The 17,733-nt window shown below is 41.3% G+C and overlaps 1 protein-coding gene across 1 annotated transcript; it reads right to left on the bottom strand.

The window, feature by feature from the left end:
• Positions 1-1,793: 1,793 nt before the first annotated feature.
• OXA1L (OXA1L mitochondrial inner membrane insertase) lies at positions 1,794-14,117 on the bottom strand. The gene is made up of 10 exons (XM_075276694.1): positions 14,021-14,117; positions 11,321-11,440; positions 10,273-10,513; positions 10,031-10,174; positions 9,712-9,797; positions 7,387-7,551; positions 7,206-7,310; positions 6,931-7,093; positions 4,086-4,166; positions 1,794-2,439 (listed from the first exon to the last, which is right to left on the bottom strand). The coding sequence occupies exons 1-10, from the start codon at positions 14,111-14,113 to the stop codon at positions 2,333-2,335; spliced, it is 1,305 nt and encodes a 434-aa protein (XP_075132795.1). The 5' UTR covers positions 14,114-14,117; the 3' UTR covers positions 1,794-2,332.
• Positions 14,118-17,733: the final 3,616 nt, after the last annotated feature.

Genomic DNA, 17,733 nt, shown 5'->3' with positions numbered 1-17,733 from the left:
AAACCCTGTGTGAACTTACCCTTAGATGCAGTAAACAACTATGAATCTGTAGGATCTGTGCGTCATAGTTAGCACCTTGCTTATACAAGGTCACCCTGAGCTTAGGGGCATATAATGTAGGTGTGACTGCTGATGTGTACTCAGAGTACAAAGTACACAGCCTCCTCAGAAGAATGTCCACAGATTGCTTTTCTATTTCACGGTGGCTCAGTGGTTCGCACTGCAGCCCTGGTGTTCAAATCCCACCAAGGGCAAAAAAACCATCTGCAAGGAGTTTGTATGTTCTCCCCGTGTTTGCATGGATTTCCATCCCATATTCCAAAGACATACTGATAGGGAAAATGTACATTGTGAGCTCTATGTGGGGCTCACAATCTACTGTACAAAAAGGAAAATTGGCGAGATCAGCATTACAGCGTTAACAAAAGGCGCAAATCCTTCAAGTATTTGCACACAAAAAGACCTCAAAAGGTGCAAGTAGCTTAATAAATGTGCCCCAATTACTCCTTCCAAGCATAGACAGAACAGCAAAATAAAAGGTTCAGTATAAAAGGTTATACTGAACCTTTTCCAAAAAACTAAATATCAATCTGTCAGCCCCTTCTGCTCTACAACATGTCGCCTACATTACACACAACTGTGCAAAGTTGGAAACTGTATTATAAATTATGTAGGGAACACCAGTCCCCCCCCCCTTCCCATTGAGCTGTATGCAATCTTGTCAACTGCAATGGTCTTTCAACAGTTAAAATCAGTAGCACTGAATAAAGTCCTTAAAACGCCTTGAAATGGCTTGCAGCTAAACAAACCTTCTGTTGTGAGGGCAGCTGGGCAAACACTGCAGGTATAATGGCACTATCATGAGATAAAGATCTAAAGCTGAATGATAGACATGAGCCAATAGCAATCCCCTGACTCCACCACTATTATGCAGATCTTAGCGCTGGAGATAAACACCTGCTAGACATCACTAGCTCCATTAGGCTTCCATTACAGGTTTTAGTTTTACTTTTTATTTTTTTTTAATGTTACCATTTTTGGCAGCTTTTATTGTCTATGCAAAACAGGTATATAAGCACTTCGAGGCTGAGGCCCCCACAGCATAAACGGAGCGATTTGGACGCAGTGTTTTACAGACGCTGCAAAGTGTTTGGGATTCTGGGTAATCCCATCTACACATTGCAATAAAATATCTGCAGCGGAAATGCTGCAATTTCAAAAATCCTTGCATTTTTGGAAATCTCAGCATGTCAATTATACCTATGGAGATGCTGGTGTTTTATGTATAGGTAGAATAAGGACAAAGTCAGCAGAGGAAAACTACGGACGTTATTTGAAAAGTGCTGTGAAAAAATGCCATGTGTTTCTGCTGCGCTTTTTGGGTGTGACTCGCTACATGGTGCTGTCAGGCTATCATCTTAAACGCCCCCTACAGTTCTGAACAAGCAGGACTCATGGCAAGGGCCAAGTACATTACTGAAAGTAAAAAAAACAAAAAAAACACACAATTGGTATCACCTAAAATAAAAGCAGAACATTAGTTATTCTACATGATAAACGCCTAAAAGATTAAAACTCATACTAGAATTGATGTTTTCTCATCATCTCGCCTCTCTTAAAAAAAAATAAAAACTGATTAAGATAATCTTATATGCCCACAAAAGGTCTCAGAAGGCTACACTGAAAAAAAATGTAAAATGTTATGAATTCAGGAATGTGGAAAGGGATAGAAGGTTACTGGTTTAATATGTTATATTGCACATAAGGCACAAGTGTGGTATGTCAGTCACATTTATTCACAATCTACAATAAAAAAAGTGACAATTTCAGGAGGGTTTTTGCAATTGTAATGTGACAGGAGGTTAAAGAGATGGAGGGGGTGGGGGTGAGTGGTATCAGGTCCCTGACCCCCTCCCCAGCCCCTGTGTGAACAAGGATGAAGGAAGAAAGCTTCCCAGCTCCCCATCCCATCTTGGGACAGGAGAAATAACTGAGCTGTGGAGGTTTGGACAAATTCTTGTCTTCTCAGGTTTCCTATCCCAGGTTCTTCTTGCTGTCATGGAATGGTAGTTGGCAGGAATAATTTCATAGAATCGTCCATCTGATTTTGTGAGTTATGTCACTATTTTAGTTGTACTTAGCATCCAAAGATAATATTTTACTCTTAAATAAACACAATTTCACACAAAATCCACCTTTTATTCAACTCCCAATCTACTTGGTCATTTTTTGTTTCTCATTCAGAGTCCATAATCCTGGGAAAGTTCCTGTCATGCCAAATGAGCCTGGTAGAGAGTGCTCAGTTTATGACTGGGGAAATAGAGTTGTCTATTTAACCAATTGTGTCTTGCCATGGTTTAGTTTTGGGTTTTCTTGGAGATACAGGGGTTTTCTCCCGTTGTTGCAAAGGATTTTGAGCAAAGGTCTGTCGTAACGGTCCTGTAAAAGTAAAAAGTAGTTAAGATAGAGAATTCCTCAAAACATCTTTGTTATATTGGCGCTTTAACCCTATCATAATCTTCTAACTAAATTTATAGGTCAACGTAGGGTTACTCTCTGTTAACCAACATTCTAGCTAACCAGTATAAGTTCTTGTATTCATGTGCAAACATACACTCAGTGGCCAAAAGCCAAGGGACGGCATGTCTCAGTGGACCCAGTGCCAACTACACAGGACCAATTGTGGGCTGCAGTGCAGATTGTGTGGATCAAAATCCCTCCAGAACTCTTCCAACACCTCGTGGGGTCCATGCCTCGTTGTCTTGCTGCAGTTATCAGGGCTCGCGGAGGGGCGACCTGCTATTAACGGCACATCCAGTAACTTCCTATGATTTTTGGCCACTGAGTTTATAAAGTGACTGGCAGGCATGGAGGCCCAATAGGAGGTCATGTAAAAAGATCTGAAAAACCAGCCTAGTAACATTGATAACTGAACAATACATAAAGTTAGAGTAATAAAAAAAAAAAAAAAGCCGTTCATGTCTGTAGAAAACGACAAAAATTAAGTGTCATTTAGTTTCAGTTAGTTGCTGGGCATCACAGTGGCATATAGTGGATAATCATTACACAATTTTGGCAGATCTGAGAATGCTGCGCTGTGCATATCATTGTACACACCACGGTTTACCAATCAGTGTGGTTGCTATTTACCTATGGCCTACATTGTACACAGCCATCCCCACTGCTTATATGACTGAATATATGCGGTTTAGTTTAAGCTAGGTTACACTGTGAATCTGGGCTGCATTATTTCTAACAGCGATGTCTGTTTGCTTCGCACTACTACATAAATCACAGCGGCTAGGTATCATAGTAATACACTGTGGATAATCATTATGAGATTTTGGTGCATGCCTCCAAATAAGGGCTGAATGTAACCACACTGTATTTCATATTACAACCAACTGGGCCACATGTATAGACTGCACTTTTAATTCCACATGGGTGCATATACAATCCACATATAGTGGCCTATTTCTGCCCTTCTATCTGGGGTAGTGTATAGGAGATCTGACACCCTCTCTGGGATTCTCTCCCTACTTTTGAGTCGAATTTTGACCATCTTGGCTATTTCATGGATATTTCATAAAAGTTACGGTAAGCTTTATTTTATGCACTACACCTCCGACCGTTCCATCTTTACCTTTCTTGATTCTTATATTAATATTTATGTATCTACTTAGAATGAAGAAAACCAAAACATTTATTAAAAAAAAAAAAAAAAAAGAGAGACTCTGTAACAGCAAAGGTCCAGCTCTCAAAGATATGTATGAGATAGAAATAACTGACATAGAGAGTTAATTATAACGACCAATATCAATTTTTCATAAAGAGACCCAACACTAGCTCTGAGTACTTTGATATAAGCCCCATTAGTATCTATGTCAGTTATGCAAGCAGTAATACAGCATGACACAGCATTGCAGTCCACTTGACTGATAGACCCCAATTTACATAAACCCTAGTTAATGAAAGGTTAATTCTGTTCAGTCATTTTCTTTTCACTATATCCATTTCCATGGTTCAAACTTTCCAGTCTTGCTCTGTATTATACATGGCCATCTATATATTGATTACACACTAACCCTTTGCTGCAATGTCCAGATGATGCTTTATTTTGTGTTCTCTATCCTCCAGTTGTTGGGCTAGCTGTGCATTCTTCCAACCTGTAGGACACAAATAACTTTAGTGTTTTACCATGATATTTAATTATAGGCTGCATTTGTGGGTAATCTCTGGTTCTCTTCTGCACTCCACAAACATACTGATGCTTTCACAGGCTTGCTATGAGACTGCAGTAGGCTGATGCATGTTAGATAGAGAGAAAAGAAATGTGAGCCCCATTAGGGACAGGTGTCAATGATGGTAATCTCTGTTTCGCTGAAGGAAGTTTTTGTCATTTTAATTTACTGTATATACTCGAGTATAAGCCGACCCGAGTATAAGGGAAATGCAGCAGCTACTGGAAAATTTCAAAAATTAAAATGGTCGGAGTTTTTGGGTGCAGTAGTTGCTGGGTGCTGGGGAAGGGGAGGGGGAGGGGGTGTTTTGGTTGTCTGTCTGCCCCTTCCCTGAGCTTGAGGACTTTTTTTTTTTTCCCCCCACTTGGAACTCAGTCTGGCTGAATATAGGGTATCTGCAGTGCTCCTATTAACCCCTTCCCGACGGAACAGGAGCACTGCAGATACCCTATATTCAGTAGACCGGGCACTTTCAGACACAGGGATACCTAATGTGTATGTGTTTCACAGTAATTCTCTACTTTTATATGTATTCTAGGGAAAGGAGGGATTTAGAACTTTTTTTTTTTTTTTTTTTTTTAAAGCTTCTTTTTTTCACTTATTTTATGGGAGATTCTATACATTACTATTGCGTCTGGTCTTATGCATTAGATTGCACAAAAAGTCTAGCTTAAAAATATCCAACTATTTAGTGTACACCAAAAGTATAGCACGTCTATTGGAGGAATAGGTATAACCCATCATAATTCAGTCCTACCTCCCTCCCTCATTAAGCCCTTCAAACCTAGCATGTCTTAAACCACAAACATAGATATACAAACACAAAACTGGAACAGGCCAGATGGTTTATCGACACTCAACATATCCAACTACAGGTTCAAGTATAAAAAATATATACCTTTATTAACACAATGTTAAAAATTATATACATCAATATAGAGAAATACACATATACTGGACAGATGCAAAACACCGTATAAAACAGTACACATAGATGAATCTTAGTGAAATAGTATTGCACATATATATATAGTAAGATGAACTACACCTGATGCAACCTCCACAAACAATTTATTAAGAATTAATTTATTAATTTATTAAGCCTTCTTCCCCGGAAGAAGGCTTAGCGTGCCGAAACGTGCGGCGGGCTGACAAACAGACACTAGGTGTTCTTGCCTTACATCACAGTGATTCTATATGGGTAAGATGGCATATTTCTTCTTGATGTAGACCTATCCTGACTTTATGTGGAATTAAGGAGAGTGTTCTTTCTGCAATCAGGATATTATGACTATATACCGTATTTTTCGGACTATAAGACGCACTTTTTTTCCTCCCAATATGGGAGGAAAATGTGTGTGCGTCTTATAGTCCGAATGCAGCGTGTGCAGCGTCTGTGTCCCGTCTGTGCGAATCAAAAGGAGAGCTGCACGGTGCCTGCCTGCTCTGCCCCTCCTTCCCTGTCTGTGTCGCGTCTTTGCAGGAGCGAGATATGAGAGGCAGGGAAGTAAGGGCGGGCCAGACAGGTGAAGGAAGCGTGGTTTCAAGCTTGCCGAGAAAACCACGCCTCCTTCTCCCATCTGACCCGCCCCTCCTTCACTGCCTCTCAGATCTGGCTCTGGCAATGAAGCCACACAGACAGGGAAGGAGGGGCGGGCCAAACGGGAGGAGGAGGCGTGGTTTTCTCGGCAAGCTTGAAACCACGCCTCCTTCACCCGTCTGGCCCGCCCCTACTTCCCTGTCTGTGTGGCTTCATTGCCGGAGCAAGATGTGAGAGGCAGTGAAGGAGGGACAAGCCAGACGGGTGAAAGAGGCGTGTTTTCAAGTTTGCTTAGAAAACCACACCTCCTTCACCCGTCTGGCCCGCCCCTTTTTCTCTTCTTGCATAGCTTCACTGCAGGGTGTCTCTTTCCATCCATGGATGAGATAGATTAGATATAGATAGATAGATAGACAGAAAGACAGACAGACAGACGGATAGATAGATAGATATGTTCAAATCACCCCCATATCCCTAGAATACATATAAAACAAAAACATTACTGTGAAACACATACACATTTGGTATCCCTGTGTCCGAAAGCCCCCGGTTCTATTTACATTGGTGAAATATTATATTATTAGGTTATTAAATATTTCACCAATTTTTTTTCCTTAAAATTTTTTTTTGCCCTATTTTCCTCCTCTAAAACCTTAGTGCGTCTTATGGTCCGAAAAATACGGTACATGCTTAGTCAATACTAGGAGAGTAGTTTAGCTGCATTCGGGTAGTGTGATTATTTAATAAATTGTTTGTGGAGGTTGCATCAGGTGTAGTTCATCTTACTATATATATATGTGCAATACTATTTCACTAAGATTCATCTATGTGTACTGTTTTATACGGTGTTTTGCATCTGTCCAGTATATGTGTATTTCTCTATATTGATGTATATAATTTTTAACATTGTGTTAATAAAGGTATATATTTTTTATACTTGAACCTGTAGTTGGATATGTTGAGTGTCGATAACCATCTGGCCTGTTCCAGTTTTGTGTTTGTATATTTAGTGTACACCACTGCTATTTTATTTTACATGTAGGAAAAAAAAAATACTATAATACACTTATATTTCACTTTTAGTACCCATAAAAAGGTATAATATAAAAGGCAACATCACAGAAAATCTGAATTGTATAACAAAATTACCATTTTTCAGACTTTTTATAAAGCCATCCTGGTTCGGGAGGACTGATGCATCATGCTTGATTTGCTCAGGTATCCTAAGCTTGTTTCGGACAGCTGGAATTCTTAAGAAAGCCACTTGGGCTATAGAGAAGAAGTTTGAAGTGACCCAATATGTGAAAACAGCCTATGGATATAAACCCAGCTTTTTAGCAATAGAAATGGAATATTAATACAATTCACAACAGAAATAGACAGCAACTGAATCTTAAATCGATGGCCATAGTAAGAGTACTTACAGTGGGGAAGTTGATGGTAAGGGGCAGAATGATCAGTGGCATAACACGAAAAACAGTCTTCATGATTTTCAGGTTAGGGTTATTTACGCCAGACTCTGCTCCGAGCTACAAACAAGAACTGGAATTAGAAACTAATAAGAACTAACACTAATAGATAACTAAAAAAAATAAAAGTCTTTACCTCTAGAACTGCCCACATGCTGGAAGTGACCACCAGGGGCAGGATATAATATGGGTCCGCTACCGTTAAGTCAGCAAACCACCAAAGACCACCAGTTTGCAAGCTCGGAACAGGAAGATAGGACATCTGTCTTAGTGCCACAAAAAATGAGATAAATACTGGTGCCTGGAGAATAGAATAATTAGTATTAGGGGGCGTTCACACTACCGTCGGTGTCCGACATGTAGTGTCCGCTCAAAATCTGGCACGGACACTAGGAGCGGACACTAGCTGTGTCCGTGACACCTGTCATTCACTTAAATGGGCATCGGGTGCGTTCTTTTGCACTCCATGCCTGTCCTTCCCTGTCCGCAAGTGAAGATATCCGACTTCTCAAGCGGACAGAAGAACCCTGCATGTCGGGTTTTTCTGTCCGCTTGAGAAGTCGGACATCTTCACGTGCGGACAGGGAAGGACAGGCATGGAGTGCAAAAGAACGCACCCGATGCCCATTTAAGTGAATGACAGGTGTCACGGACACAGCTAGTGTCCGCGCCAGATTTTGAGCGGACACTAGGAGCGGACACTACCTGTCGGACACTGACGGTAGTGTGAACGCTCCCTTATTAATAATTAAGGACAAGGAACAAAAAACATACAATTGCAAACAATAAAAAAAGCAAAAAAAATACCCAACACATTCAATGGCTTTTTTGGTGACAGGACTTTTAAAAATATTTTTCTCTGACATTTTGCAAGTCCTGTAGAGAAGTGGTAATGGGAAACACCACTAGGAAAAAAAGTGAAAAACCCAGAGAACGCATTTAAAAAACAAAACCCCAATGTATTTGGACTTTTGTGTATATATAACCATAGACCACCTCGATACAGTGTTTTTGGCTCAGCCCCCCACATGCACAAAGAACAAAAAAAATTGCCCCAAAAGTCAAGACAATGGAGAACATGGCGCATAGAGCTGGAACATAGAGTATATGTGCAGCCTTCATATAATACACAGTGGATTGACCATCAATTCTCTACATAGCCCGATTTCTCACGATACCAGCTATGGATGAAGGACGGTTTCAACTGCGTGGACAAATACTACACATTTTCAGTCTCCCTTCAGAAGAGACTGAAAATGTTGTTCCGCTTCCTATCCAACTGTCATGGAAGCGGAACAACAACTCAAGGCTGTTATGTTAAAAATCCTTGAAAGAGGACCTTTCATCAGATTGAGCACAGGCAGTTCTATATACTGCTGGAAAGCTGATAGTGCGCTGAATTCAGCACACTGTCGGCTTTCCTGATCTGTGCCCCGGGTAAAACGCTATCGGTCCAGGTACCGTAGCGCTTGACAGTCAGAAGGGCGTCCCTGGCTAAGTGTCAGAAACGACCTTCTGACTGTAAAGCGCTACGGTACCGATAGCGTTTTACCCGGGGCACAGATATCAGTCCCGGTACCGTAGCGCTTTACAGTCAGAAGGGCGTTTCTGACACTTAGCCAGGGACGCCCTTCTGCCCAGCAGCGCCTATCACGCTGTACAGTGTGAGCGGGGCGTTCCTCCCCGCTCACACTGTACAGCGCGATAAGCGCTGCTGGGCAGAAGGGTGTCCCTGGCTGTCAGAAACGCCCTTCTGACTGTAAAGCGCTACGGTACCGGGACCGATAGCGTTTTACCCAGGGCACAGATCGGGAAAGCCGACTGCGCTGAATTCAGTGCACTGTCGGCTTTCCAGCAGTATATGGAACTGCCTGTGCCCAATCTGATGAAAGGTCCTCTTTAAAGAGTAACTAAACGTCCAAACAACTTTTGATATAGTTTGTACAATTTTCTCAGATGAACATTTCAGCATCTTCCTTAACCACGTCAGGACCAAATAATTTTTTCCCCCCAAAACATATGGTTTTGAGGGTTATAACTTTTTTTTTCCCCCTTTGGTTGTTCAGTTAATATTAGTGTCTTTTTCAGTGATAAATAGGGTTTTATTTTTTATGCTGTTAGAATTTTCCTATTTTTTACTTTAGTTTAATATGTGAGAAAATGTAAACCAGAAAAGGATGGAAAATGCGTGGTACTAATATTTTTAAAATAGTTTCCCCTCTCCATTCCAGTAATTTTTACATAGGTGAGAATCTGTGACAAGATAGTGGTGTTTTTTTTGTCTATTTATTTGGCAGTACAATGCCGTTAGGTGGTTATGGGTGCTAAAGTGTTGTTAGGTTGAGGGACTGAGAGTTATTGGGACATAGGGGGCTGGATGGAGGATCGAGATAGGTGTACTGAGGAAAATAGGTCTTCATAAAGAGCAGCCTGAAGGGCTGGTTTCAGCAATACAACATACCTGTACCAAGGGCACCAAAAATCCACGTAGCGGATTAACGTCATGTTTCTTCTGATACAGCGTGAGGTCAGAATATGCTTTGGAGACTGATAAAGACAAAGAAACAAAATCCTCATAACCTAAATGTTATGAACTAGATTTTTCTATCCTTTAAAAACTGTAGATGGCACAAAGTTAAACTCCAAGTGAGAAGATGCCCTTAACAATCAGTTTTATGACTGCTGCCACAAAGCACCTCTGATAAATAATAGCTTCATGGGTTACTACTACTTCCCTCTTATTAGCAATTGTTTGTGAAATCTCCCCCTTATGCTCTTACATTCAAACCTGTTGCCCGATCGCTTGGCGTCGTTCATTCGAGTTGTCATTGCGGTGATTTGTGGCATGTGGTTATTCAGTTTAGCCGCTTCTCTCTGTCCTTTGACTATGAGAGGAAAAACCATAATCCGTGCAATAACTGTGCCTGTAAGAAAACACAATATGACAGTACGTACAATGACAGCAACTAATAGAATGATCAAAATCAGATTAATACAGGGTTATACCAAAAAACACGGGTACCTGCTACAATTGCCCCCCACCATGGCAGGCCTACATTCACGTGTAATAATTCCAGGAATTGCTGAATCATTCCAACAGGACTGTATCCGCCAAGCCCCAATTCACTTAATGTTTGTTCTACTTGACCAATAGTTTCTGTCACGGTGGGTGCAACTTCAGAGACTGGAGGTGGTAGGATAGCTTCTGGAGTCTGAATAGGAGGAGGGGATGGTACGATCTGTGCTTCTGAGATTACTGGGATCTAAAAAATGCACATGACAAAAGAGATTATATGATGTGCCACAGCCAAAGAGACTTTAACATGTCTTGTAGGAAAAACATGAAGCATTTAAAAAAAAAAAGAAAAAAAAAAAAAAAAAAAGCTTTTTCTACAAAAATACTTTTAATATTGGACAAGATGTCCTATAAGGGTGCAACAGAATAAAAAGTTGTACAATTTTCCAATATATTTTCTGTATCATGGTTTTCTAGATCTTTGCTTGGTTTTGTTCATTCTGCTTAATCCTGGTGAATAAAAATCAGTCTATGGTCATGCAATGAACACGTGTCCTTATCACATGACCATGGACCATCTATCACATGATCATAGACTGATAAGTAAGCAGAACGAATGAAGGAAAGCAAATATCTAGAAAACCGTGAAAAATTGATAGAGAAAGTATTAATGGAAAATTGTATAACTTTTTATTATACAATCTATAACATTGGTATCTCAATATTGGTCTGAAAGTGGCCAACCCCTTTAAACTCTTATGTAGAATATGGTAAAACCAAGTGAGAAACTATATGGCTTTTCCAGATGCCAGTTCAGCTTCTTCCTAAAAGAATAACTAAACTTTCTACCAGCTTTAGATTTTCTCACAGCATTTGCGACACTAATAAATTAGATAGATGAGCAGAGGTCCCAGAAATGGGACCAAGCATGCATTTACGTCACATCCATTTAATTCTTCCATGTTACTTCTAACTATTTTGTTGGTTATATTTGCTATCTAGATATTTAGAACAAACTTTAATTTTTAGTATTTGTTATAGTCTAAATACTCACCTGACTGGCAGCTGTGGCGACAGTAGTGCTTTGGTGACGAATATTTGTGAAGACCAGTAGTTGATGGGTCCCAGTGGTCCGTACCTTGCGCAGACGGCTGGTAGCTGGGCATCTGTGATACTACAACAAAATATAAAGTTTGATACACTATTAATACAAAATATTAGAGATAAACGTGTTTATAGTTTAACTAATGCCTGTATATTCTGTGAAAATTGTGTCACTGAATATCTAGCAATGCCTAGGGCAATACAATGAAACATGGGACCAAGGCGCAAAAAAATTGTAAGGGGGCGTTCACACTACCGTCGATGTCCGACAGGTAGTGTCCGCTCCTAGTGTCCTTTCAAAATCTGGCACGGACATTAGGAGCGGACACTAGCTGTGTCCGTGACACCTCTCATTTATTTAAATGGTGATCGGGTGTGTTCTTTTGCACTCTGTGCCCTTCCTTCACTGTCCGCATGTAAAGATGTCCAACTTTTCAAGTGGACAGAAAAACCCGACATGTCACTGTCCCATATTCCCAATCAGTATGTCTTTGGTGTGTGGGAGGAAACCGGAATACCTGGAACAAACCCAAGCAAACACAGGGAGAACATACAAACTCCTTGCAGATGTTGTCCTTGGCAGGATTTGAACCTAGGACTCCAGTGCTGCAAGGCTGCAGTGCTAACCACTGAGCCACCATGCTGCCCATGTACTGCGTGGTGGGCCACTGGAGAACTTGGCGTTGGTAAAAGGTGACTTTTTGTATGTGCTGGGTGGAAAATATAGGCTGTTGTGGCTTTGAGGATACATTGACATGGTGCAGTTGTCATGCAGTTACAATTGCCTCAAAACTGCAACAGAAAAATGCATACAGTTTTCATATGCACCCAGCTGTAATTTCTAAAACTATACTTTAAAAAAAACAAAAACAAAAAAAACCCCCAAAACAACACATCAAAACTGTTGTTTCTTTGTCTTTTGGTAAAAAAGGGAAAGGATTGGGAAACACTGCTGTACTGCGATCGGTACAGGACTGTTATGTTGCTGGGAGCTAGGGACTCCTATCATCATAGGTAACTATGCAGCTAGCAATCCTTAGGTAAATCCAGCAAATACATGGACTGAGTTTCACAGATGAAACTCTGTTGTGTGAATTTAGCCTAAACATATTCATACACAGTGAATAATGGAGGTTTGACGTCAGTTTTTTTTTTTTTAAAGTGACGTCACACGACAGCATTATATTCAATTCAAGTGAAAGGGAGCTAGTCACATGATTGTTATTTTGACGGTCCATTGTAACAGACAGTCAAGATACTGGTCATGCCCTATTTTTATCAGTTTTCACTGAAATTTATTGGAGAACTGCAAAAATGGCTGCTCGTCAGGTGCACGATGGTTGAGAAAAATGGACTTTTATCACAGCTTGTTTGCACTTTGTTAGTTTGAATAATGGCCGTATGCACACAGTAGTTTTTTTAACTTGATTTTGACGTGGTAGTTGCCTCAGAATTCAATCCAAAAAGCCGCTAGCCGTGACTGGACACCAATGCAGTGCATACAGTGCACTGGCATCCAGTTGCAGCATTCCACTCCGGATTAGACCCAAATGAATGGGCCTAGTCCAGAGGGAGGTGTCAAGAGTTGGACGTCCGTGGTTGAATCAGCCATGGAATCCACCTGAAGAAAGAGAATGTCGCTTCTTTTTTTCCGCGAACGAGAACAAACCGCTTGCGGAAAAAGGAAATAACCGTCTCCCATTGATTTCAATGGGAGGCGGTTTTTGAGCTGGATTTTGACAAGGATTCGGCGTCAAAATCCGGTCCAAAAACTCTGTGCGTACCCAGCCTAAAGCCTTGACACTACCTTTGGATGTTCACTCTGATAGTGACTGTTAAAAAATGAACAAAAAAACAAAACAAACAAGGAATGCCTAACATAACGGACACTAATGGATGTTAATGTGTCCATTTTTTTTAACAGATCAATTTAATGGATGGATAAGGTAAAACACCAAACACTTTAGCATCAATTAGTGTCCATTTTTTTCCTTTTTTGCTTTCTGAGCATGTGCACACACAAAAAAAAGGTCTATTACTGTCCTTCAACCATAGACATTAGTAGGAAATAATAAAATAACGGACACTTAACGGTCGTTATTTTGACAGCCAAAAAGGTCCTGCACCCCACATTACTATGTATGCTAAAAAAGCAGACATGTGACGGATTTAGAGAATGGACACCAGTCAAATTTCATTGAAAACAATGGGATATTTAACAGATTTATGATGGATCTTAGTGTCAGTTAATTTTGTAACATGTTAGCAATGGACAATACTAACAGTAGTGTGAACACCTCCTTACTGTCTCCAGACTACTTTGCATAAAAAGAAACAGTTGCTGTGTACAGTCACATGCCCACCTGTACAGTAGGATATGCACTGTCTCACGAGTAACACTTTGAGGTGCTGAACAATCATTACCGTACTGCTCTGAGAGAACTGAATAGAATACATGATAAGATATAGCCAAATGACTGAACAGCACCAGTCTGCAGCATACAGAGGCCAGGTCTGTGATCTGCCATAGGCAGGCGGCTCAGAGGTCTGTGACCTCCAGGGATCTTCTACCTCAGACGTGACGTGATCCCGTAGCGGGTCATAACTGACGGTGCACCGAAATAAAAAGAACCATAGACACAACCCTGACCTGTCGCTCGGCAACTTCTGTAATCCTCCAGACATTTTGTAACCTTCGTCCCAACACTGCCCGGCATGCTGCTTCCATACTGAAGGCCGCCATATTGCTTTTGGCGTCATTAACTTGCGACCGAGTGCTTGAAAGTCACGCGCAGGCGCAGTGACGAATTGAGTTAGTCTAGCTGCGGGTTTGTGACCGGAGGGTGAGGGGAGCACTGGGGACAGTGAAGGGGATGTGTGCAAGATGGAGGCCAGGTGGTGATATAAAGGGAATGCGATGAGCCCGGGCTGAAGTTAGATAAGTGTATACAGAAACGCAAATTTACATAGGTTAAATAACGAGAGCAGCATCCTATCCATTAACATAAGGAGGGTCGTAGCATAGAACTGAGATGACTTGAGTCTGACCCATAGAGGGCATTGGTCTGAACTTGATTATTGGCACCAAACAGGTAGAGGGGCCGTGGTTTTTAGCTAAATTAAGTTGCCTTTAAAGGGTTAAACTGTCTTGTTTACAGATTTAACACTTAAAGGGGAGTTCCAGGATTTTTTTTATTATTATTTACGGCCTAACATTAAGACAAGCCATACATATCTGGTTGATTGTTGGACCTCACACGGAACAGAAGTTTGGGGTTATGTCTGCTCCCTGTACTACACAGTTTGCGTTTGAAACCAAAAACTGGCGCGGTTTTGGAAATCGCAGCATGTCAGTTATATCTAAGAAAACAGCAGCGGCTTTCCTGTAAATATAATGGTAACAGAAAGTCCATGGAGAAAAACTCTGTGAACTTTCTGTTCAAAGTGCTACAGGAGGAACCTTGATGTGTTCCCGCAGCGCTTTAGCATATCGTCCCGTTGGGCCTTAGCTTTAGGCTAAAGCTCCATGTAGTGAGCTTTTTGGCTGCGGGAAAAGTAGTGTTGGAAATGCATTGCACTTTTCACAGAAAGTCTGCAGAGGTTTCCTCAGAGGTCTTTTTGCCTTGATTATACTGATACGAAAAACATCAGCATTTCAGTAGGTATAATTGACATGCTGCGATTTACAAAACCACAACAATTTTCGAAACCACAGCATGTCTGCTGTGGATATTTTTCTGTAATGTGTGGATGGGATTAGCCAGAATCCCAACCACTTCACAGGTACTGTAAAAAAGCTGCGATTACTGGTGCTGCATTAATGCTACATAAGGCCTTGGCCTAAATTTGGTATCCTCTGAGTCAAACCATCCTATAGACTACAGGTAACATGTCACTTTGACTGTACAGTGATTGCCGTAACAACAAAGCCCATAAGAAAGTCACACAAGTGCTGTTTTCTACAATTCCCCCCCATTCTGAATTATTTTCCAGTTTCCCAGTACGTCATACAGGATATTAAATAGTACCATTATGAAGTACAATTTGTCCCGCAAACATTAAAGGGGCTCTATCACCTGATTTTACCAATATGAGATAAAGATATCCTTGAATAGCCTTTAAATCGTTTAATAAAAGACCACCCTGTTATAAAGTTTGACCGTCAAAACGAATATGCAAATGATACCATGCACGGTGGGCGATGCGTGCACTAGTCCATGTCATCCTTCATTGACGCCCTCCTCTCCATTCGTCTTTGTAACTCGTCCTCCTTCCCCTGCGATGTTCACCTCCATCTTTCATTCCATGTGCAGTAACGTTCCCGCTGGCGCCATCATTGTGTACTGGACTGCGCTCGTGTAGTTCTCAGGGGAACTGAGCATGCATGCGCAGTACGTTCGCGCAGTCCAGTACACAAAGATGGCGCTGGCGGGAGCGCTATTGCACATGAGTGGGATTTCGCTTAAACCCGTCGGAATGAAAGAAGATGGAGGCGGAACATCGCAGGGAAAGGAGGACGGGTTACAAAGAAGAAAGGAGAGGAGGGCGTCAACGAAAAATTACGTGGACTAGGACACGCACCGCCCACCGTGCACGGTAAGTATCATTTGCATATTCGTTTTTACGGTCAAACTTTATAACAGGGTGGTCTGTTATTAAATGATTAGCGGGGCCTGAATTCAGGGATATGTTTATCTCATATTGGTAAAATCAGGTGATAGAGCCCCTTTAAGCCCTCATATGGATCTGTAAACAGAAAAATAACAAAGTTATGGGGTTTAGGAGGCAGGGAGTCAAAAATGAAAACTGAAACATGCCTCTGGCGGGAATGGGTTATAATATGTATCATCATTCCCCATCCCCCATCCAGTACTGATGTGTATCAGTCACTAGAGGGCAGAAAAACCTAAGCTATCAGGACTAGGAGGACTGCAGCACTTTAGGAGTAAACTAATGCCATCTAATGGGTTTAATGCAAACTGCATCATATTACAATACTTTATGAGGACAAAACACAGTGTAACATTTGTAATGCAGTTACTACAGTTGTGTTACTGATGACCTGATGTCTGTTAGGGGGCGTTCACACTACCGTCTATGTCCGACAGGTAGTGTCCGCTCCTAGTCATTTATGGGCTCCTTGTCATTTATTTAAATAGCGATCGGGTGCGTTCTTTTGCACTCCGTGCCTGTCCTTCACTGTCTGCATGTAAAGATGTCCGACTTTTCAAGCGGACAGAAAAACCCGACATGTCGGGTTTTTCTGTCCGCTTGAAAAGTCGGACATCTTTACATGCGGACTGTGAAGGAAGGGCACGGAGTGCAAAAGAACGCACCCGATCGCTATTTAAATAAATGACAAGTATCACGGACACAGCTAGTGTCCGCTCCTAATGTCCGTGCCAGATTTTGAGCGGACACTAGGAGCGGACACTACCTGTCGGACACAGACGGTAGTGTGAACGCTCCCTTAGTGCTCTGGGATAGAAAGCATTATGTCACCTGTGTTTCCAACCAAGCAACAACTGACTTGGAAAACACAGGTGAAATCACATTAACTGCTTGCCAACTGCTCATTGACTATATATATCCAGCAAAGCTGCAGGAGATCATGCAGCAGAAGAGAGCTTGCTGCTAATAGCCGGACATCCCATAGAGAATAACCATAATACATTATCCCTGCATTTCCACAGCGTTATGTGTCACGTAATCCGCCAGGTACTGCAGGACCTAATGGATCTTAGAAGGCCCAGATCATCTCTATAGGGTATACTAGGAGGCTGCATTCTTCCTGTAACTAGGGCTAATATATAAGCCTCATTTACCAGGGAAAACAGCAAAGAAAGCTAATGTTATACCAGACCTTTGTTTGGGGGGAATTTGTTATTATTGAAGGCGAGGGGTACAATGTGTAAAACATGAAATAAGTGCACCTTCTGCATTCCTGTACACAGAAATATAAAAAAGTTACTGGTGTCAAAATATGGCGACTCCCCCCTCCCCCCCAATTTTTTTTTTCAGCGCTTTTGATTTTTTTAAAGGGCTAAAACAATTAAAAAAAAAATTATATAGTGGTAAAGCCCCACATAGTGAGCTTTTTGACTGCAGGGAAAACAGGCAGAAACGTATTGCGATTTCCCCCCCACCCCAGTGCATTTTACAGAAAGGCCGCAGAGATTTTCTCTGCAGACTGTCTGCTTCAATTACACCTATCTGGAAACTGCCAGTGTTTCTGTAGGTATAATTGAAAATACAAAAACGATTTTTGAAATATCAGCATGTCAGCTTTGGATATTTTTCTGCAACATGTGAATGGGATTAGCCAGAATCCCAACTACTTTACAGATACTGTAAGACACTATG

The sequence above is a fragment of the Leptodactylus fuscus genome, chromosome 1 (assembly GCF_031893055.1).
Source record: "Leptodactylus fuscus isolate aLepFus1 chromosome 1, aLepFus1.hap2, whole genome shotgun sequence".
NCBI lineage: Eukaryota > Metazoa > Chordata > Amphibia > Anura > Leptodactylidae > Leptodactylus > Leptodactylus fuscus.
Note: the sequence above shows the minus strand (reverse complement) of the source record. Positions and strands in the feature narration are given on the sequence as shown.